At 36.2% G+C, this 23,913-nt stretch overlaps 2 protein-coding genes across 7 annotated transcripts; one reads left to right on the plus strand and one right to left on the minus strand.

Moving 5' to 3' along the window:
• The first annotated feature begins 5,837 nt into the window (after nt 1–5,837).
• LOC104884374 (heavy metal-associated isoprenylated plant protein 35) lies at nt 5,838–6,257 on the plus strand. The gene has a single exon (XM_010669019.3). It carries the CDS (start codon nt 5,838–5,840, stop codon nt 6,255–6,257), a length of 420 nt encoding a protein of 139 aa, XP_010667321.2.
• A 3,392-nt stretch (nt 6,258–9,649) lies between these two features.
• Nucleotides 9,650–17,581, minus strand: LOC104884373 (probable protein phosphatase 2C 40). 6 transcript variants are annotated; one of them, XM_010669014.4, is made up of 5 exons: nt 17,323–17,581; nt 14,589–14,667; nt 12,804–14,011; nt 11,539–11,803; nt 9,650–10,299 (listed from the first exon to the last, which is right to left on the minus strand). In XM_010669014.4, the coding sequence occupies exons 2-5, from the start codon at nt 14,632–14,634 to the stop codon at nt 10,172–10,174; spliced, it is 1,647 nt and encodes a 548-aa protein (XP_010667316.2). In that variant the 5' UTR covers nt 14,635–14,667; nt 17,323–17,581; the 3' UTR covers nt 9,650–10,171. The 6 variants fall into 6 exon arrangements, with proteins under 6 accessions (XP_010667316.2, XP_010667317.2, XP_057249690.1 ...); XM_010669015.4 differs by having other exon boundaries at nt 14,613–14,667; nt 17,323–17,580; XM_057393707.1 differs by lacking the exon at nt 14,589–14,667 and having other exon boundaries at nt 12,804–14,077; nt 17,323–17,580.
• Between the last annotated feature and the right edge of the window lie 6,332 nt (nt 17,582–23,913).

Below are 23,913 nucleotides of genomic sequence, written 5' to 3' on the forward strand. Positions count from 1 at the left end.
AAATTGCACGACAGATATCCTTTGTTCATTAACTCTACTATCCAACCTTTTTATCCTTAATTATCTCATCTTTGCACCATGCTCTCATTATTAAAAATTATGTCAAGCTTCTTATTATAACACATATGACAATTCTTTCCACATCATGACCACATATTTCATCAATGATTTTTCGTTTCAAATTACTTAATACTATATATTAGCATACAATTCATAAAAAGAGAAAAATTTCACATAAAGATACTTAATTACTCGCGCTGCTTCATTCTTGTGAGCATGATACGTTGGGCCATCTTTATATTCTCCATTCCAATAGTAAGTCTTTGATTTCTCATCATATAGAATGCCACCACAATGAGCTTGGATAGGATTTCCTTCGGTGTCCAACCATATTCTTCCACATGGTAGTGGAAGCTGTCATGTCCTCTGTTTGGATCATTAGCAGATTTCATGTCAGGCTATTAAGCATTTAATTGCTTTCTTTTTTCTTTTCCGTCCAAATCCTCCCTATCAACCAAGTTGTAAATAACATTAGCACAATGTGTGACTTGTGTAAAATCTAACATCAAAATGCTTTATAAGGCCGGAATTGCATGCCTCTCATGTCTCTAAGTCCTTGAACTCCTCTATGCCTCTCTGTAATCACCTTGACTAAAGCAAAGGTATGCACCCAGTGTACCTCACACCTAATTACATTGTGTGCATTCTTCAACTGTAAAATTTAAGTCAGAATACCTCCTCAATTGCCTTTTCTTTAAGGCGTTCTGAGTGCAATAAACACCTTGATCTCTTCATGATTGGTGCTTTAGTAGCTACATCATCATTCTCTTATTGGTGAATAAAAAAAATGAAGTACTAAATTCCACACTTAAATTACACTCCTCCTTGTAGCTAGTGTTCCATTTGACTATCATTGTAAAAGTCATTGCAATATTTGATCAATAAAGTACTACAATGATATCTTCTTATATCGAAACTAAACTTATGATAATCAATACAAATCCTCCAAACACTTTATACTCTACTGGAATACCGCACAAGCTCACCTTTTTTTTTATATTAAAGTAATGAAATAGTTTTATTCCAACCATATTCGAGAAAAAACAATCTAATAAAAATATCCAAATTCGAAACTGGTTCTCAAAAATATAAATGTGAATTGAAGTAGTGTAGCAATTCAAAAAATCCGATCTAATCCAACCTATTGAGATTTCAATCATAAAGCTTTTCAACTAGTAGTTATTACTATTAACAGAGAAAGTTCCATTCTCTCCTCAAAAAAACAAGGGAAAATAAAAACAGAAAAGTATATAGATATGTAAAAGAAAAAGGAAAGAAATAGAGCTTTCGTGTAAAGACGTAAAATTTTAGTGTTTCTCTCTTTAACTTTATCTAAAATCTTGAACAACCACCCATCAAATGCGGTGAGAATCCCTACAGAATCCTAAGTTTTTACTATTTGTATTTGGAAGCCATGAAAGAAAGAGGGTCAGGGTCTCATGGATCCCCACTAATTTTTAAGGCAATCATGGCTTCAGCACTAGCAAGTTAATAAGTTATGCACTATTCCTATTAAGTTGACAATGATAAGCCTGCGAGGTCAAAAAAGTATCAGTTTTAATTATTCATTCACTCACTCGCTCGCTGCTTTTACCCAATGATGGATATATAAGGTTGCACTACTATCTATTACTCCTAACTCCTACCTACGGATTTGACAAAGTTGATTACAGTTGATATTCAAAGACCCTTTTGATTATAAAGAGAGAAAAATGTCCTGACCTCGCTCCTCTCTTTAAGTGAAAAAAAGCCCATCTTATTCATATTAGTATGCTTTGCAACATGACGTCTGCTATAATGTATTAGTATTGTCATAAGAATTTCGCTAAATATAAACCTTATAAGTGGAAGATTAAACATATAACAATATTGAGCAATGCCTTGTTTTGTCATAAAATCCAACTTCATTGTATTAATTGTTGAAACTTTAATGATGTTTATAAGAGTGAAACTTGGTGGTGGAAGAAATAGAAATAATACACTGAACTTTGTTGGTTCTCTCACACACATTTCATTAAGTAAACTAAGCATATAAATAACAAAGGAAATAACCACCTAATGCTAATAATCAGGGAAATCATCCCATGATCACCCACGCACTAACAATAAAACTTAACTAATACTATGAACCTTAGACTCACTAAACCATCCCACTAAAAACGTGACTGCTTCCATAATACTAGGAATCTGTTATCACCACTAAATTAAGAGATAATGCAAATCTAAAAACAAGACATCAATATTTGAATCATATTCCAACACTCCCCTTTGATTCAAACTCCCACGCCACAAGTTCAACCATTGCCATAAACAGCTACCACGAACACGACCACACGACGACGAACTTCGACTTGAACTCAACCACGACTTTCATGACACAACTGCGACACACGCGTCTAGAAGAGCGTCTCTTCTTCTTCAACCTTTTGAGCATAGTTGGTTTGTTCTTTCACTTGCTCATCCCTCTGCTTATCCCAACATCTATCTTCTTTGTGACCATACTTCTTGCAATAGTAGCATTGAACACTACTCACACCACGACCTCCACCTTCTTCAAGACCACGACCGCGACCACCACCACCTCGACCATAACCGTAACCACGACCACGACCGTCTCTACCACGACCACGACTATTACTACCTCGACTACGACTTCCATCATAATACTGATCATCCGATATTTGCCCTTCAACTTGAAATGCTTTTTCTTCTGCTACATCCTCACTTTTACTTACCCAAGACTCATGAGCTAACAAAGAGCCCATTAACTCATCAAAAGAATAACTAGACAAATCTTTTGACTCCACAATTGCAGGAACAACATGTTTCCAATCTTTATTCAAACTTCTTAAAACTTTACTCACAACTTCTTCACTACTAATATTCTCACCATAAGACCTCATTTGACTTACAATTGCAGTTACTTTAGATAAATAACTTTGAACAGATTCTCTATCACCCATAGCTAACTCTCCAAAACTACGACGAAGAGTTTGCAACTTTACCTTCAATACCTTTTGATCACCCAAGTACTCTTGTTTGAGCACCTCCCATGCCTCTTTTGCTGTCTTACTGGATGAAATTCGAGGAAATATTTCATCATCTACTGAAGATTGGATAATAAATAATGCTTTCGCATTCCGTTTTCGACTTTCACGCAGACTTTGACGGGTTCTGCCGGTGCTTCGACTGGTTCTTTGTACCCATTCTCAACAATATCCCATAACTCTTGAGATTGAAACATAGTTTGCATCTTGATACTCCATAGATGATACTTCTCACCTTTAAAGATTGGAATTAAAGGTTAAAAGGACGAATTGACTCCATTATTTGCCATAGTTACACTCACTGTGTTTAACACTCAAAACTCACGACTAATACTCAAAAACTCACAACATTTTTTTTTTTTTTTTTTTTTTTTTTACGACAGTATTTTTTTAAGGTTTAGGATCGAACCATCGGCTCGGATACCATGTTGAAACTTTAATGATGTTTATAAGAGTGAAACTTGGTGGTGGAAGAAATAGAAATAATACACTGAACTTTGTTGGTTCTCTCACACACATTTCATTAAGTAAACTAAGCATATAAATAACAAAGGAAATAACCACCTAATGCTAATAATCAGGGAAATCATCCCATGATCACCCACGCACTAACAATAAAACTTAACTAATACTATGAACCTTAGACTCACTAAACCATCCCACTAAAAACGTGACTGCTTCCATAATACTAGGAATCTGTTATCACCACTAAATTAAGAGATAATGCAAATCTAAAAACAAGACATCAATATTTGAATCATATTCCAACATTAATCTCTTATTAATATCTTTCGTAAAAAAATCTTTTATTATTATTTTTAGACTGAAGTAGTTTGGTTATATGTAAGTTGTAATGGATGACAATGGCAAATCATGAAGAAAACAAGTGTTTGCAATCGGACAAACATTATCATAAATATAAGGATGATATCTCTTTACAAATTAAGCTATAGATTAATTATTGTTATTATCATCCATCAAACAAGTTGGTGTATTGTTTAGCTGACTTGAATACACTAAGTACTTGCTTGGTTGAAGATTGATTAAGCGACAATCAAGGTCGTCATCTAAGTTCTTTGACACAGCCTCCTCTCTCCTTCTTTTTCTCTCTTCTCTCTCCTCTCCCACAAAACTCTAATTTTCAACCTAGGGACTACCACCATCCTTTTGGGCTGTGGTAAGCCCCTTTTCTCGTTTTATTACTAGTTTTTTATGTTTATGTTTCCAATAAATCTTAGTCTCTCTCTAATGGAGAGTTTTTATACCCATATATTGGGTTATGTCTACCTATATATTGGGTTTTATCTCTCTCCATGTGAGAGTTTAAAGAAATTGTTTTTTGGTTTTTGTGTGATTCAAGATGTTGATTTGTTGATCGAAATTTGTGCGGAGTTGCAACAGATGTCAAGACTTCGTTTACGTTTACTTGAATTGAATCCGGTTCTACTTCAAAACTACAAAAGATCGATAGACCCCCTTGCAGAAGGCTGCATCAGACAAGAAGTGTTGGATCTACTAAACGATCGTGGTTTTATCATATTAGAATTGTATTTATTTCATTTTGATATGTATTTGTTTAGTTTTGACTTCTATTGTAGATGTCGTATAACTTTGAATCAATGAATTAATATTAATTTAAAAAAAAAAAAAAAGGTACTTGTTTGGTTCACATATAAACAAGAGTAGTAGACATTCCTACAAATTCATTATAATGTGAATTTGTGTGACTGATAAAAATATAAGAACTTGCATAAAAATATTGTATCCACGTCCATAGGCCTGGTATTCAAACTATTGTTTCAACTTTTCAAAAACTTTGGATAGTAGTATAGTACTATATTGCATCATTTACTCCCTAGTAACAAACCCAACTGCAACCCTCTTTTTTTTATACCCATTACTATTCACTACTCACTATTAAAGTCATAAACTCTCCTACTCTACATCTGCTTCTCAAAGTCTCCATCTCTTAGTAATGGCTGCACCTGGTTCAACTAAAGCAGGAGAAGCTACACAATTGCTGAAATACAATGTACTTTCTTTTATCTCCATGGATATATCTCCTATACATTCTGCTCTTCTTCCCTGTTTGTTATTTTATTATAATGTTTCGTCTCTCTACTACTATTCTTTTGCATGCAGACATGGGTACTCAAAGTCCCCATTCACTGTCTTGGCTGCAAGAGAGAAGTCAAGAAGCTTCTTCAGCGCATCGACGGTACCATCTCTCTAAACCCAACTGTCCCAGCAATATACTGATTCAGACGGATTAAACTAATTTTTGCTGATTAAACTGATTTTTACTAAACATTACTTCCTTTGTTTTTTTATTACTTAGCAACGTTTTGACTATTTACTCTAATAACAAGTATTTTTAGTGTGTTCTTCTGGTGAAGGTTTTGTAGTTAAGAGTGTTCAAATTTGTTACTGGCTAAATATGATGATTGGTTTCATATAGGAGTTTACAGCACAAGTATTGACTCACAGCAGCAGAAGGTTACAGTAAGTGGAAACGTTAGTTCAGAGATTCTGGTGAAGAAGTTACTAAAAACAGGTAAACATGCAGAGATATGGAATGAAAAATCAGGTGAAAATGCCAGCAAAAATGCAAAACAAAGTGACCCAAAAAGTAACCAAATCAAAGAAAAAACTACTCCAAAAATTGAAGTCAAGAAAAACACCAAAAAAAACAGTGATGGAAATAAACAAGTGACATTGAAAAACAATGCTATGATAAAACATTCTAAAACTGCAGCAAACTCAGGTGATGCAGGGAATGGTGGAAAAAGGAAGAAAGGTAAGGGGCAAAATGGTAATTGTGGTGGTGTAGTCAATGGTGGAGCAGCAAATACTACTGGATTAGTAAATGATTATGAGGGGAAAGGCCAAGGAGTTAATCTGAGCCCTTCATTTGAAGAGATGAGTTCATTTGTGCCAAATCAAGGGTCTGAAACAGTTCAAGTGATGAATTATAATGCAGCTCATCCTAGTAAAGTAGGGTATGGTGTATCATATAACGTCCCAACATCACCTTTTGTTTCCTACAATAATATAAATGAGCAGTTGGAAAGCTACCAAGTTCAGGCAACAGCATTTAATTCCTTTAGTATTTTCAGTGATGAAAACCCTAACGGGTGTTCTATTATGTAATTTCTCTAATCTCTTTTTTTTTTCTCTAAATAATTATATTTTTTTGAGGAAGCAACATTTTATAAGTAATTTTTTTGTGAGAAACAACCTTTTAAAATTTTTTTGGCATTTAACAACCTTAATTGAAGTTTATTTTCGAGATTAGACCTCATGACGGTTTTACATCATTGATCGATTCTCGTCTCCGGGCTTTGATCAATGCGTTTTCTATATGCAATCCTCACACCTAATGATGTTCAATGCCTTGCCCAAAGCTTGTGATCGAAAATTAATGTCGAAAAATAACCTTGAGGTCTGATCTCGTAAAATAAATTTTGATTAAGGTTGTAAAACGACAAAAAATAAAAAAGTTAGGTTGTTTTTCGCAAAAAGATACTTATAAAAATTTGTTTCTTCTAATTTTGTTTTTCCTAATTCAAGAACCCTCCCGGTGTAATTGATGTTCTCTTCTCCAAAGAACTAGTGTTGCTTCGATTAAAGTAGGACATGTGTAAGTGTATCTTCTTCTTGGTACTATTTTGTTTGACATCAAAAAGAGGGAATCTCGGTAGGTTCTGTTTTGTTAGTATGTTGAGCTAGTTTTTGCCCTTGTTTCAGAATTTTTCAGTTTGTGGTTAAGATTGAAAATTCCTCATTGATTGCATGCTGGCGTCTAACTTTCAAGGAATATTAGAACTTGTAACCTCAAAGTCAAATGGGAGGAATTTTATTACTAGGTCAAGCAATCTTAAAATTTGGGTGTATATATACTTAACATATACAAATATTGAATGCATGAAACAACTTAGATTTTATTAAATGGGCGTTTCAAAGATCAAAGAGTTTAAAATGTTGCATTTAATAGTTTCGGCCAGTATTTCGATCAAAAAATATAAATATGTATTAGGTTTTTTTTATCCCAAACCAGCTTAACTTTATGTCACTTTGCGAGAAACTACCTTAAGTAACGAAATTGTCCAAAACTACCTTAAATAGTAAAAACAATTGTTGACTACTACCTAAATGGTTTAAAGGGGAGTTGACTGTGGTTTTTAGTTTAATAATACCGAAGTGTTGGGCACATGACCTGATGTTTTTTGCCATTTTTTATCCACTTCCCTCACTTCCCTCCATTTCCTCATTTTGGTGCTAATGGTGGTGGTACTGTGGTAGGGTGTGGGTGGGGAAATTGTTGGTTGTGGGTTTTCGATTCGAGATTTGGGTTTTCGAGTAGTGTCAACTGGGTTGGGCGTTTTGTGGGTTGCGGTGGGTGGTCGTATATGTTGTGGCAAGTACTATTGGTGGTTGTATATGGATGTGGCTTGTAGTGGGTGCTCGTATTGGTGGTTGTGGGTTGCAGTGGGTGGTCGAAATGGTTGTGTCGAGTGCTTGGGTTGGGTGCTCGTATTGGTGGTTGTGGGTTGCACTAGGTGACTTTGGGTTGTAACAGGTGGTCTTAGTGGTTGTGGCGAGTAACAATAGGTGCTTGTATTGGTCGTTGTGGCTAGGCACGTGACTCTTATTGACCAAAAAATCATGGTCAACTGATTGGAAAACCATTTGGTATTGTCAACAATGGTTTTATGGAGTTTAGGTAGTTCTGGACAATTTCATTTACTTAAGGTAGTTTCTCGCAAAGTGGCACAAAGTTAATAAGGTGGTTTGGGACAAAAAATCCTATATATTAATATAAGTTAGGAAACTAGTGGGCCCTACTACAATCTCTACTAATATTTTACGATTTTTTAACCAAATACCTTCGAGTTTTCACGAAATTTACTAATTACCCTTGCACTTTTGAATATACACCTGGTACCCTTCGGTTTCAACATAATACACTTAAATTCCCTTATGCTATGTTTGGAAAGCAATATTTCATTTCAAATCCTGGATTTGGATGAAATCTATTGTTTGGATGGCATGGAATTTGAAATTATGGAATTTATCCAAATTCTTATCAAAAGCCTATATTAGTAGAATTTAAAATTCAAGCTATTATCTTGTCATTTGAAATTCTCTCCTCATACATAAACTTCATGAGTATTTATATATCCCAACTTCACTCATGTCCTTTCTAATATCTATTTCTCTCTCCTTTAGTTAACCCACACTTTTTCTCTCTCCTCTATTAAACCTCTATTTCTCTCTCCTCTATTAAACCCCCTTTACAAAACAATGATTAGGAATTCAAATACAAACTTTAAATTCCAGATTTCAAATCCATTATTTGAAATGAAATACAAGTTTCCAAACACTACCTTAATGATTAACGATGTTAACCGTCGTTAGTTATTAACTCTAATTTTCTAGTTTAAACTCTAATTAATCCTAATTCTAACCCTGCCTCTAACCCTGAGCCCTAACCCCCTCCCCCACCCCTGCAGCCCCCCCCCCCACCCCAGCAGCTCCCCCTCCCCCACCCTTCCGCAGCTCCCGTCCCCCCCTCTCTCCCGATTTACCTTTGGAGCGACTTATCAACTCGATTGTCTACAACCCATTAACCCAACCCGTTGTCTACAACCCATTAACTCCAGCAGCTGCCTTTGTCCGCGGAATTCGACGAAGGTGGGGGGAATTCAAACGGGGGGGTTGAGCTGTGGGAGGGTGGGGGAAGGGGGATGCAAGGGTGGTGGGAGGGTGGGGGAGGGAGGGGTGGTTAGGATTAGGTTTATGGGTAAGGATTATGGTTAAAATTATGTTTAACTAAAAAATTAGAATTAATGACTAACGACAATTAATACTATTATGTTGGGTTAATACGATATTTGGGTGTATTATGTTGGAACTGAAGGGTATTAGGTGTATTTTCAAAAGTGCGAGGATACCCGATGAATTTCATGAAAACTCGATCTATTTGGTGAAAACCCGTATTAAAAAGTGTTCCTAAGCAAGTCTAAGCACCGCGTGGAACTCTCCCTTTAGTTGTTTCATTTAATGTCATCATTATGCACATTAAAAAAATATTAGAAACATGCTCAATATAAAATTCGACCACGTGACCTTGAGTTAATATACTAAAGTTCTTTTTTTTTTTTAGGGGAATATACTAAAGTTCTAACCAATAGATATGCAACATTAGATGATATTTTTTAACTTAAAAATGGTAATAACCCGAAACATCACCCGAGACTAAAAATTAGATAAGGATAATAAGAATACCCCCAGAGACTCATGTTTGAGACATTTATATAACTATCCCGTCACGCTATCTCATTCTCAATAGCTTGTTGATTTGTGTTGGTTCAAATATATGGTAACGAAACCAACTAGTTTACCTTGGTATTGCATTTTGACAAGGAACAACACCGGCTAAAATGCAATGTAAATTTTGTAAACCATTGTGAGGATTCTGATCTGAGAATCGAAAATATCAAAGCTAAATCAGAAATTCTTCTAGCATGTCTCATTCTAGGTTAACAAAAACATCATATATATAGAGAGAGAGATCAATTTTTGAGATGCAAAAATCAGAAGATGAACAAATCCATAAACCAGTAGTACATGAGTTTGATCCCAAAAAAGTTATGGCGTGACTCGTCGAATTATGCAAGCCCAAGTCTACCATGACTAAATGCTCAAATCCAGCAAAAAGAAGGGAAATACAGAAATAGTGAAATACATAAGAAATGGGCATATGTACAAAAGCCAAAGTCCTTGACAGATTTAGAGAGAAAACTTAACCTACACATTATCATCATCATCATAATCATACACACATCTATTACATAAGTGTTGGTCGTATAGAAAACTCTTTAGGTCACCAACCCAGGAAAGGGAGGAAAGGCGAAATGTGCAGTCTTCTGTGGTTCCAGCTCTCTTTTAACAAATTTCCTCCAAAACCAGGAGACTGCTTACTCCTTCCAAATTCTCTCCACGTCTTTGTATGTAACCAAAAAATATCTTTACAGATTCCATTCACTTTTGCAGCGTGAAACTTACAAACATGTCGAGGCTTTTGAAGTGCGTTGATTAATTCCTAGAGTGATCACAATTACTGTCACGTCATCATGGTATTTCCTTCTCCTCCCTGGTGGTATATTCATAAGCTCTTCTATGCTGAAACCTGCAAGAGCATATATCCAATTTTAGATATCAGAAAAATAAACCTCTAATCTATTGGAAAAACAATATCAAATATACAGAAAATAATTCCCGTTGAAAAGCAAATAAATAATTATATATATTATATAGAGCATCAATTTCACAAAAAAGACAAAAGTTTTATAAAAATTAGGATTTTTTGTTCAAAACCACCTGAACTTTTCACGTTTTTAAAAACTCCCACCTTAATGAATCTTTTTTATAAATTTTCACCTACCGTTTTCAATTTTATTAAAAACTCCCACCACTTAACGATTTTTGTTAAATTTCGTTAACAAAACCGTTAAGTAGACCTCACATATGCATTTTATTATTAATTTACGCTGAAATCGAAGTCAATTTCATCAATTTAAGGGCAAAATCTCAACAATTTTGGAGCAAGTTTGGAACGAATTATAACTATTTGGAAAGACTTGCAACTATTTCAAGTTCAATTTTGTTAACAAAATGTATATGAGGGACCCACTAAACGGTTTTGTTAACGAAATTTAACAAAAATCGTTAAGTGGTTGGAGTTTTTAATAAAACTGGAAATGGTAGGTGGAAATTTATAAAAAAAATTCATTAAGGTGGGAGTTTCTAAAAACATGAAAAGTCTAGGTGGTAAGATGTAATTTATCCTAAAAATTACTGATCTTCATAACACGAGTAGATTAATAATAAAATATCTTCATAATTTTTTCAGACATCAAATAATTTCTTCATTAGATCATGAATCTATGAGAATCTGACTAGCACAGATTCAATTGGTAAATTAGAGCCTGATAGTAGTTTATCAAACATTCATGTCCATATTCATCATTACGAACAGAGAAGTCAAAATGGGAGACATAGAGGGGATTCACATCGGATGTAATGTTATTGTAGTAGCTATATCAGACATTGCTAATAAGGCAAACCTTTGACTCATATTTTGGTCAACCAGCAGCAGAACATAAGAATTCTTATCTTTAAAGCTAACATGGCTCTTTTCCATTTCAAACTTGACCCAAGCTATGCATTTGATAGCTTATCTACAACTGTGGAACCCAAAGCAGATATATGAAATGCAAAACCAGAAACAGTAGGTTGGAGACTCAGTCTAAACTACAACAAAAGCTCATGGCTCCACTCTTGCCCCTCATCTCCCCCCCCCCCCTCTCAATGCATACTTTGACGATAACAGGGTAGCAACTCACGAGACTTGAGAAATGCAACATACCTGCACAATCTGCTGCTCTAATGACAAGTTGCTCGAGCAAAAACTTTGCTGGATCACCAGAAGGATATCTTGATATAAACAAATGGACCAGTCTAACGATCTCTTCATTGGTAAAGAAGTCAAATAAACCATCACTACCCAGTACAACAAAACGATCGGATTTTGAAATTCTGTGTACATTAACAGAAGGACTTGTAGAGATATAAGGAGGACTTAGTAAATTTCGAACTCTGAGGATTCCCATCAGTGCATCATTCAATACTTTCTGTGAACAGACAAATATCCACGTCAGAGAAGCAAAATCACATGAAAGAGCGGAGAAATTGTAGTGCAGATTGGACAAGAAAGTTTTATCTAGAATTTCTGGCGTTGACAACATTTAGATTGGGAAGTTCTATTTATGATCACACAATCATCATAGGAGTATGAGATAACAAGATTCTATACTTTTTAGCATTTGAGGTAACCAGACAATTTAGCAAGAGTTCACTGGATGATATTTTACATCATCACACAAAACTACTTCTGCAAATGAAATCGTCAGCCAAAGAAATGGAGATATGAATTCCACGGGTCGACTCTCCATAGCCATCAGGCACAAATTATAATTCATATCCTACACACATACTAAAAAGGTAGCAGCTTATAAACTGAACGGTTAGGCAGGCAACAACTCTGTCAAAACACATGCTAAAGATGCATGACATCAATGCTTTGCTCTTGCTCCGCTCATTCCCACCCATAGAATTATGCAGGTATTCTCCCTAGCACAAGCATCATCCATCACTTGTAGTAAGGCCCATTTCTCTTCAACTTCTTCCGTTTAGAAAAGATCAGTATAAATAAGTAAAAATCAGTTTTGATTAAAAACAGATCTGTTTTCATCAGTAAAGGTTTTAATTATTACTTCCTCTATCCCATAATGGTTGCAACATTACTTTATTTGGTAATGGGTTCTTTCTATCTGCCTCCTCATCACATGGCTCCCTCCTATTATTTCTCTCTATCTTTCTCCCCTTCATATGCACTCCTTAAAACTTGTGCCCTTCCCCACGTTATGTGGAAAGTAGGACGAAATAATCAATCAAAAAAAATTTAAAAAAATTAATCATAAAAAAAATGTTAAAAGTCAATAAGAAGAAGATTTCAGATCAGTAAAAAGCACTCTAATTATTAAAAATAATTACATTGAGTATAAACAGGAGAACAGAATAAGGACTAAGTAGTTCAACAACTGCACACTCTTAACTAAAACCATTACTAACCTTCTTCAGGTATCCAACACCAAAAGCACGAGTGACCTTCAACTTTCCTTTCACTTTTCCTGCAGTAATTGTTGAAGGATCATCACGGTGATTCAATAAAAGTTTAGATCTCTCAACTTCATTGTCAGTATTATGAATATCTGTGAGCTGGATTGCTTTATATCTTTCAGTCTCTCCAACATCAAAGTCACTACTTTGTGTTGCAATGACAACTCTACTATCACCTAAATTCAACGTATACAAGTCTTTCCCAACAAGCAATGCAACCAAAACACAAGATCCAACAGAAACAAGATCAGGCCTGTCTTCCATATCTTGCTCAACCATGGACAAGAAGTCAATCTCAGCTTGACTAAGAGCTCGTTGGAGGCACTCCAGCACCCCTTCTTTGAAAGATTTAGATGAGGTGTCTACCTCAGTGCTATTATCCTTGTGACTAAAAGCGTCCACTTTAACATCCATTTTACCACCTATTCTTGGAAAACTTTTCCCAACATCAGAAATATTTCTATCTTCAAGCATATTCTGCAATGAATCACCTGAAGCCAAATGATTAGATACTTCAGCTGAGTCTTCTTTATTATCCCAATTAAATGAGTTGAAGTTCATTAAGAAGGTATCATATAAAGTTCCAGCTAGGAAATCAGCTGCATCTCTTCCATTAAATCCATCATAAACAGCACAAAAGAGCCAACCATCTTCTTCAGAGCAAACAGCTTGAACCCTATCTTCACCGGCAGCTCCACCAGCAACTTGCACTTCCATAGCATTGAGAAAGCCTTCATTTGGGGAAGAAGCACTCATGAACTTAAGATATGAATCAGTTTCAGGTGATTCTCCAAGAGAAGATGGACTAACACTCAAGTTTGACAATGTACTCTGGAGAGAAGATGACAATATGTCCACTTTAGAAGAAAGTGATGGAGAAGATGGAATCCTGCGGAATGAATTAGGCGAGTCCCAACTAGGCAGTATCTCTGCGCCTATTATGCCATTGCAGATGTTAGTGTTAGCTAATGTAGTATTAGCACTTAAGGCAGCACCAGAAAGACAGGAGAAAGATCCGCTAGTTCTTCGAAGTCGAGGCTTAGGAATGATTTCATATTCATCAGCATTATCACGTACAGCTTTTCTCCCACTACATTGATAGCCAAAGCTCACTTTGATTTCTCCATCAGCAGAACTAGCAGGTTCCTCAAACATAATGCCTGTGCTAGAGCAACAGTAACGCTCAGTAATCTCTCTTTACAAACATACTTTGACTTAGGACAACACTGAAAATCAGTAATGAGATATGCCATCATAAAACAATAAGCTAACAACTCCGGTAATGGTGTAGCAATGTAGCTAAACCATCACTAAAAGCAAAATCACAAGTTCTATTTCTCAATTTTGCCCACAATATCTATAAACCTTCCATGATTATTCAGTAATCCAAATTACTAGGATTTTACTACTACCAGCATGGAAATTGGAATCATATGTCAACTTGGTATTTTCAGCTAATTGCAAATGTGACTAAAGTAAACAAATTAAAAAAATTGCTTACTGAAGTGTTGACAACACAACCAATCTGATTATTGAAGGTAAACATTTCAATCTAAAATTTGCATCAGATATTATGATATGAAACTTCAGACAAGAAGGGTAACATATGGTTGAAACAAAAACAGTAAACAATAAACTAAAAGGAAAAATAAAGAAAAGAACATCACCATCGTTATTATTTTCCAAATATCACCTTAACATTAGTACAATTTACATAGAAAATGCAAACATTTGCACCTTGCAGGGTGATAAGTAGCTTACGTCCATATCCTTGAAATACCATCTTATAAAACTAGTCATCAGCCATCCTCCTTTTCTGCATTAAGTGCACGAAATTGAATGAATACGTAACCGAAATCTCAATATAACGTCAACTCATGAGAGAGACATTTCGGAACTTCAAGCTCAACACGAAAGCCTCAATAAGAAGTCCACATAGCTAAATCCTAGTGCATGAAAGCCTTCTTTTGACTTCATTATAACTATCCTTCACACCAAAGAAAGACAAGCTGTTATCCAAATCAATGGAAATCTCATTCCTTTTCATCTAATGAACTTCCTGACCTCATGTTATTCTCCCAGTGACTTCAATCTCATTCACTTTCACACATTCGATACTTCAGTGCTCTCACACCCCAGCATGTCACACAAAATTACCAACACTGACAGGACTATCAGGATTCAGGACAGTATTACTTCAAACCGACATGTGTACAGTTACACATCATATGCGCTTCATATAAAAGGAGCACCTTGGTAGTACAGGTAGTATCTATCATGTCTTTTAAGCTCTTCATAAGCAAGTGGGATCTAGTACCCATTGAAAGAAAGCTGCTTCCGTATAAGGATAGAAAAAGATTTATATCAAAGCTACATAAATTTACAGTAAGCAACAAACACAAAACGGCTGCCACATAATGCACATTTCAGCACACCAAAATTCTAGAGGTGGCTAATATGTACAGCGTTAGCAGCTTGCCTTGTAATAAGCCATTCATTACACTATCACCTTATACTCAAACATTTCAACCTTTGACCAAAAAAAGATATTTTACTATCTAGAAACTAGCTGCGGTAACACCATTTAACTAGTCCTTTTGATATCTTTGTCCTCACTTAAACACTCCCTTAGGTTAGTTATTACTCTATCTCAAAAGGTAAGATACACTTTGAGCATGAAGAAGAATATGGAAAAAGTGCATATTGCATTACTTACATCAACTAGTAGCATTTACCATTCACGTCTAACTTGTTGGTGTAAAATTTCAATTTAACACTCCTCCTATCATAAATATAGTTTTCCATATACCACTCTTGAAAGTCTAAACACACACACACACACACTCACTTTATAGTATGCTTTTTACTTTCCTTTTCTTTATGATGGCCCCCACACCTACCCACGACTCTTTTTTCTCTCTACTTAATATTTGGGTCTTCTACTAAAGAAGTTCAACTTGTAACAGAGGGACTATCATCTCTGATTTGTGATGGTTAAAGATTGAAATCCTCAATCATCATAGGGCTAGAGAGAGTATCATTTACTCTGATGGTAATGTGCTCCTCATCATATAGAGTATATCCAAGCTGAGATTTATAGCTTCACTATAACTTTTCCAAAGGAAGAAAAGAAAGAACGACATAGCATTCAAAAATTTACACAACTTGAGAACGGAAAATTTTATATCTTATGATGACTGGTTCAAAAGTGAAATGCCCAGGATAGCATTTCATGCAATCTGTTTAATCCTGCTGAATGTAGAAGACTTTCAGCATAACATCATGAGTACTGTTACTAAGTTTGCAATGGAAATGCCATAGTACTATCCAACTTCCGATTTCTTTTTGTTACCGAAGTAAATGAGCATGTCGGTAGTACCAATATCATAGACAAATGTTCATCCAAGCAAGAGAACACATCTGAAACTGAAAGTCTATCCTTGACAAGTCAAAACCAGTAATTAATGCATAGGGTCAACTACATAAAAGCAGCAACTTAGAAGTTGAAAGGAGGCTTTGGATTAAGCATCCCAAGAAGCCACTCTATGTGATAAACTAACGATGAACCTACCCCTCACATTCACCCCCCCCCCCTCCCCAACAAACAAAAAAAAGTACTTAAAGCTCATCAATTTTCAAATATATAAGCACCAGAAAAGAAGTAGATTGCGAAGAACTATTCCTGACATAATTAAGAGCTTCGCAATGAAAGATGACTAACAAGGTAAAGGCCTTGTTCTTTTCAACTTTAGAAAAAAATAGTGTATTCAGATAAGCGCTATCAAATTTAAGTCACAATTATAATCAAGTTCGATTATGTGCACAAGTCATTAATAAGTTCTAAAAAGGATACTTTATGTGAGAAAAACAAAGTCTAATCTTACAGCCGAAAAAAAGTATTGGATCAATCTATTCATACACCACCACCATACATATAATAACAAAGACATAAATCACAACAAACAAATGCATTTTCTCAATTGGTACAGCAAACAATGAACTAAAAAGAAAAAGGGTAAACGAAATTCATGATCAACATCTTCATAAAAAAAAGAAAAGCATCAACAAGCAGTCAGCTCTACCCAACTCCAACTCTAAATTTTGCAAGAAATGTCTACCAAAGTTTTAAGGAACTAAGACTTTTAAGATAATTATTAAAAAAAAAAAAACTAATTTCAGCTCTAACCCTTCTGTGTACATCCAGCAGAAATTAATCACTCATCTTGCTAAAATAGGTAAAATTATCCAAAAGGCTACATAATTAATTAATCAATAATGTTATTAGCAATCATAAATAGCTTAAATTCAAATTTACAATTCAATATCAGAATGAATAACTTGCTTCTTTCTGAAATAATCAGATTACTTCAACAAAAACAAGAAATTAACAAACACCCACATATCCAAATGCAGAAAGTTCAATGAATTAAACCCAAAAAAAAAAAAAAATACAAAATTTTCAGAAGTCTACCTGATATAAGTTGAATCTGGAGACCCAAAGAAAGAAACAAAGATCAAAGAAAAGAAGATAATTGATAAAATTGAGAGTCAAAAGGAGAAGGAAAAAAAGAAAGAGTGGAACAAAAAAAAGAAGAGAGTGACAGAGAAAGAGGAGCAAATGGCTAGAAAGGAGAGATGGAGAATATGTTTAGAGAGAAAGATGAAAATCTGGAAAAGGGCATTTTTTTTTTTTTCCAATTTTGAGTGGAGGCTGATTTTGCCAAAATTCGAAAGATTATATAAATTTGGCTGACGTTGTTGGGGTTACATCCGTACAAATCACAAAAATCTGAATCCGATTCACCTGCTTACGGTGGCAAGGGACAAGGGTGAGACGGGTTTCGTTTCTTATTGTAGCTAGTCCTTTTCGCAGGAGAAAGGGTAGATATTTACATAATTACATTTTTTTATTAAAAAAAAAAAAAAAACAGGGTCATGGTTCATAATTACATGGTTAGAGTAAAAGCTTACATAAAGCTGGATCATACTTAATTTAATGTGAACCTAAATGGTAATGCATGTGGTTTATGAACATAAGGTTATTATGTTAAAAAATAGGAAAAATGGATGAGAATACCCTCAATTTTGGGCGGTCCGCTTTTAATACCTCCAATTATGGGTTATTTTTAAAAATACCTCCAACTATTGGGTGGTAAGCCAAAAATACCCCCTTTCACTTGTGACCTGTTGTTTCGATAAAAAGAATCATTTTCCCTCCATTTGCTTCACCTACCCCATTAATGCGTAATTTTCGAAACCCAGTGTTCATCAACAACAGTTACAGTACTCCCTTCATCTTCTCAACCAAGTTTGGAGATTTATCATCAAGACACAGGTTTTGATCTTTGGGGGTAAATTCTGCAACTTAAGTCTGCCTGAGAGGTAAATTTTCATCTTTGTTCTTGAATTTTGGATTTTTCTTTTCCGTTTTAATTTGTTAAATTTAGGGTAAGTTGGTTTGTTTGGTGTAAATTGGTGATTCTGCTTGTGTTGTTGTTGTTTATTGGACTTTTGTTGATAATATATCCTTGCATTACATTAGGTACCATGAAAAAAACAGTTATTGATGACTCCATTGTTAATGTAATCATTTGGCATGGTGGGACTTTTACTAAGAATAGATTAGGAGTAATGCAGTATGTTGGGGTGAAGCACGAACATTATTCCCTGTAGACGCAGATGAGTTATGTTGGTTTTATTTGGAGGAATTAGCACAGAAGTGTGGAAAGTACTCAAAGGTTGAGGAAGGTTTGAAAAGGGTTAAATTTGATGATGAAGTGAGGGTGATGATTGAACTTGTACTTAGAAGTAGATGTATTGACTGTTATGTGGTCCATGTAGTTGATGTTCCTGATGTTCTTTTATTGTTAGAGGGTGGATCACAACCAGTGGGATGACCTCTAACGACACAACCCAGCCTAATTCTAGTAGTGCTAGACCACAAACTGGCCCCATAATAACCCAATAAATTAGGCACAATAAATTAACTCCTACGAGGCCTAAATCTGGCCCAAAAAAGGTGGGAAACATCAACAAAGGAAAAAGTTCAGCTGCACACTGGCATGGGTAGTGGTGGAAGGTAAGAACACTGCCAGTTGGGAGTGGTTTTTTTATGAGCTGAAGAAAGTACTAGGTGGCGGAAATGGGTCAGATTTGAATATGATTTTAGATGAGGCTCAGGTATGTTTTAATATTTTATCCAGCTCATCTATATTAAATAGTAGTATTAGTAGTTGTATTATGTATGACTAACATGTATCCTACTTATTTAATAGGCTATATTAGAAGGTGTTGCTAAAATATTCCCACAAGCAGAGCATAGACACTATGCTAGACATGTGTATTCCCATTGGCATAAGACATACAAGAGTGATGAAATGAAAGCTATTTTGGAGAGCAACAAAGTCCTACAATGAGGCTGATTTTAGAGATGCTCTGACAGAAATAGAGAAGGTAAACCCTGAATCTGTTGTTGCATTCAAGAACTATAACACTGTCAGTTTTGCCCCTCGTCCTTCACACCAAGAAACAAATGCGCAACCATCAAGGATTGGTAAAAATGGCAGGGTGGTTGGAAAAGGAAGAAAGAAAAACACTGGTCCTTCAAAAAAAAAAGGGTGAGTTACTCAATTAAGTCTTTGTATTAAATAAACCTACATTAATCCTTTCTAACTCTATTTGTTTTTGTGCACATGCCACAGGGAGTTGGTGTCCTTTTTGATGGCCATGGCAACACTCTCATCAATGTGAGTTTTTTGGTCTCGGAATTCATTTTCAGTATATTGAGATATTATGCCAACTTAACTAACCATAACTGAACTCACAATCAGGCTCTTGGACAGAGTGGTGTCTCAGATGGCAGCAACAGCACAATTAACTCAAGGAAGTCAAGCTTCAAGCACCACAACACATTTGAATTTAGGAAGTTAAATTGTCCTGTATCCCATGTTTTAACTTATGTTTTTAGGTTCAACCTGACATTAAACAAGTTGTGGTCTGGTTGTTTTTTTGTTTATGGTTGTGTATTAAACTTATGTTCTATTAATGACATATTTGGTTTACTTTTGATATATATTTTGGTTATTTGTATTTCCTTCAACACTGTGAATTAGCAAAAAAAAAAGTAAAAATAGTTGACATAAAAGATTCCAAGATAATTCAATTTGATTCTAAGATCATTCAAAAACCATTACACCATTGTCTTGGCGGTAAATTACACAAAAGGGCCAAAAGAGCAGCATTTACAATCTTAAACTTCCTACCCCAACCAAAATTCTATCCCAACCCAAGACTACAGAGTTTCAGTTCTCCTACAACTTCACATATACCTTCCTACCCCAACCAAAATCTTGCCTTCTCCTACAACTTCACATACATTACTTCAACAAGAACACAATTGCAAAAAAAAAAAAATCCAAGACATGAACAAACCAAACAGCAACTTCTTCTCAGTGGTGTTGGACTTCAACTCATACAGAGTTTCAGTTGTGGCCATACCCATTTCCTCAACTTCATCCACCAACTTCTCCTTCTTCATTTTCAACTTCTTTATCTTCTCTCTCAGCAAAATATTCTGCCCTTCAAGTTCAGAAATAAACTCATCCCTTACAAAGATCCCATGTTGGAGTTCATGCACATCATCCACCTCGTCTGCCCATTTGAAGAACCCACAGGTTTGCTGCAAAATTAAACAAAAAAATAAGATTTTGCAAACCTAATTAAAAACAAAAGCCACAAAATTCACATACTTACAGGCCAATAGGCATAGCCATAAAACCGCTTGCCTTTTGTTGGCCCTTCAAACCCTAACAACCCTCATCGGTGTAATTTCTTGATGGTAACACACCATTTGACCACCATTGTTGGACCTTGTGGACCTAGACCTGTAAGAAGAAGAACAAGTTGTGGTGTTCGACGCCATTGAAGAACGAAGAAAGAGACGAAGAGAGATGAGGAGAGATGTAAGCAGAGAGATGTGAGGAGCAGGGGGTTTTTATTGCCCCTCATTAACGGTAAAAAATTAAATATGGGCAGTTGGTCCATTAACCAGACAATTAGCATCACGAGTAAGGCATGTGTCTTTTTTTACCAGTTCTTCTGGTGGTAATAGGTCAGCGGGCTATTTTTGGCGTACCACCCCAATAGTTGGGGGTATTTAAAATAACCCATAGCTGGGAGTATTAAAAGTGGACTGCCCAAAGTTGGGGGTATTTCAATCCATTTTTCCTAAAAAATAATAAATACTAGGATTATTTGCTTACAATAGTACAACCTTTTGGTGATTCGCAAATAACATAGCAACCTTTTGATTATTCAACAACAAAGCAACCTTTATACCTATTAATTTTGGGTAGGTCAAGTTGACCGGTGACCTGAACAAGTGGTAATTTTGTAATTAAAATTCTTAATTCTAATTAATAATACTAAATAAATTTAAAAAAAACCTAAACTAAACCCAACCCCCCTCCCTACCCACTGCCACCCCCCTCCCTCCCCCTTTCCCACCCACTGCCACCCCCTCACTCCCCCTTTCCCACCACTTCCACCCCCTCCCTCCCTTTTTCCCACCACTGCCACCTCCTCCCCTTCCTCAACACTACTACCCCTCCCTCCCCTTCCCCAGCCACGACAACCCCCTTCCCTTTTCCCACCACGATAACCTCCCTCCCCTTCCCCACCCCCGACAACCACCCCCTTCATTCTCTCTCCTCACCATCCCCGACCCATAAGGCCATACCCCACCCCACCCCTAAATCCCGACTCCAGCCCCATCTCCCCCAAACTGAAAACCCCAACCCCGACTACCCATCATGAAGCCTTGAAACCGGTGGTTGTAGCGTCACGTGGGGGAGGGGGACTCTCTAGGGTATGGGGTTGGGTTGGTGGTTCAAGTAGAAGAAGGGAGGGGCAAAATGGGTGGGGTAAGGGTGGCGGTGAAAGTGGTGGTTGCAGCGTCGCGTGGGGAGGGGGACTCTCTAGAGTATGGGGTTGGGTTGGTGGGCCAAGTAGAATACGGGAGGGGCAAAATGGGTCGGGTGAGGGTGGCGGTGGACCCGACGGTAAGGAAGAGGGTGGCTCAGGTTGCACGTAGGGTGGTTGGGGTGGGGGAGGAGAAAGAGTTGTGGCAGTGGTGGGGGGAGGAGAGAGAGAGAGGTGTGGCAATGAGGGTGGGGGAGGAGAGAGAGAGTTGTGGCAGTGGGTGGGGGGAGGAGAGAGAGAGAGGTGTGGCAGTGAGGGTGGGGGAGGAGAGAGAGAGGTGTGGCAGTGTGTGGGGGGAGGAGAGAGAGAGGTGTGGCAGTGAGGGTGGAGGTTGTTTTTTTTTAATCTTTTGTTTTTAAATTTTTTTATAAAATTTATTTAGGAACCAATTATTAGGCGACACGTGTCCCATTTTACATTTTTTTCAGGTTATAATCGGTTTTGGCTTACTCAAAGTTAATGGGGTATAAAGGTTGTTTTATTCTAAAATAATCAAAAGGTTGCTTTATTATTTGCCAATCGCTAAAAGGTTGCATCATTGTAAGCAAATAATCCTAGATATTATAGTTTAGGAAAATTTGTTAGAAATGACCTCATAGAAGGTTGAGTTAGTGAAAAATGATCTTATATAAGGAAATTGGCAAAGTTGGACTTTAATGAACTTTTTTTTCGGTTGACTGGGAATTTAGGTTGAAAATTGAGTGTTGATCACCATTTTTTGCGCGTTGACCACCCTACCTAAGGTCTAAGTGAGTATATCCGACCTTAATTAAACAATCCTTTTTATAGTAAATCATGTACGCTGCTGCACGAGTACATAAAACCATCCCATGTGCCATTACGCAAGCAAGCTCACATTTCCCATGTGTCCCCGACGGCGGTGCTCGTCGTGCAGGTCTCACCTATTGGTGTCCCTTGAACGTAGATTCCCGTCGTGTCTAATTGGTCCTTAAAAGCGAGACCTTCGTTGGTGACATCAAGGTTAAAGAATTATGGCTGCGAATAGTGTTGGAATGGGAGGGAAAAGGGGGGGGGGGGGATTTTAAAAAATGTTTTTTGGGTCATGTGACAGCCTATACCAGCCCCAGGCACATAAGGTGGTCAACACCGAAAAATGATGGTTAACGCTCATTTTTCAACATAAGGTTTTGCCCAACAAAAATTAATAAAGGTCTCATTTTGCCACTTATATAAGGTATTTTTTCACAAATTCAACCTTTTACAGATGCTTCTTAACAAATATTCCTGTAGATTATAAAGGGTGACTACGTGGAAAAAAAAATATTTCATTACAATAAACTTATGTAAGAAAGGGTGACTATGAATAAAAATTGTCAATTTATTAGATAATGCTAGATTATTATAACTTTAGATAAAAAAAAAAATCAGGATCGGGCTCGAAAACCAACCCCAAAATATATCCCAAGCCAATACATTTTTCGGCTTGGGTCGGGCTAATCTTTATCACTTTTTGTTTAATTTAGGTAATGGTCATTACCTTTTTTTTCCCTCCCAAATATCTTTATATAATCCATTGGAGATGAAAAAAATATATACGATGTCCACTACTTTTATTCAATTTAGGGCCATTATTTAGTTACCATTTCTATAACTATATATTGGTTTCCAAAATGTCTTTGAACAAAAAGTTATGAAAGCTCCTCACTGAAATGCTGTTAGTCAAGATGTGATCAAGCGTGTTCAACACTTCATTTGTACGGATAATATCCTCAAATCTTGAAATAGAACATTGTTGGTCTTAATTCTAAATATTGGCTCCCCTCTCAATCCAAATCACTTAAGGTCGAATAGTCTTTTGTAATACACTCTATAAGTGTATTTTCAAATGCTTGGCGGCCCGTATTAAAGTTATTCTTCCTCTTCTTATTAATGAAAATCAACATGCCTTTATCTCGGGTTGTTTAATGAGTGATATTACGATTATCTCTCATGAACGCACCCACTATATCAACCAAAGGAAGCATAATTTTAATATCTTTGATGCGGTCAAGATTGATATGATCAAGGCATAATACAGAGTTTATGGATATTTTATCACACGAGTATTCAGTCCTAACACTAC

The sequence above is a fragment of the Beta vulgaris genome, chromosome 3 (assembly GCF_026745355.1).
Source record: "Beta vulgaris subsp. vulgaris cultivar EL10 chromosome 3, EL10.2, whole genome shotgun sequence".
Lineage (NCBI taxonomy): Eukaryota > Viridiplantae > Streptophyta > Magnoliopsida > Caryophyllales > Amaranthaceae > Beta > Beta vulgaris.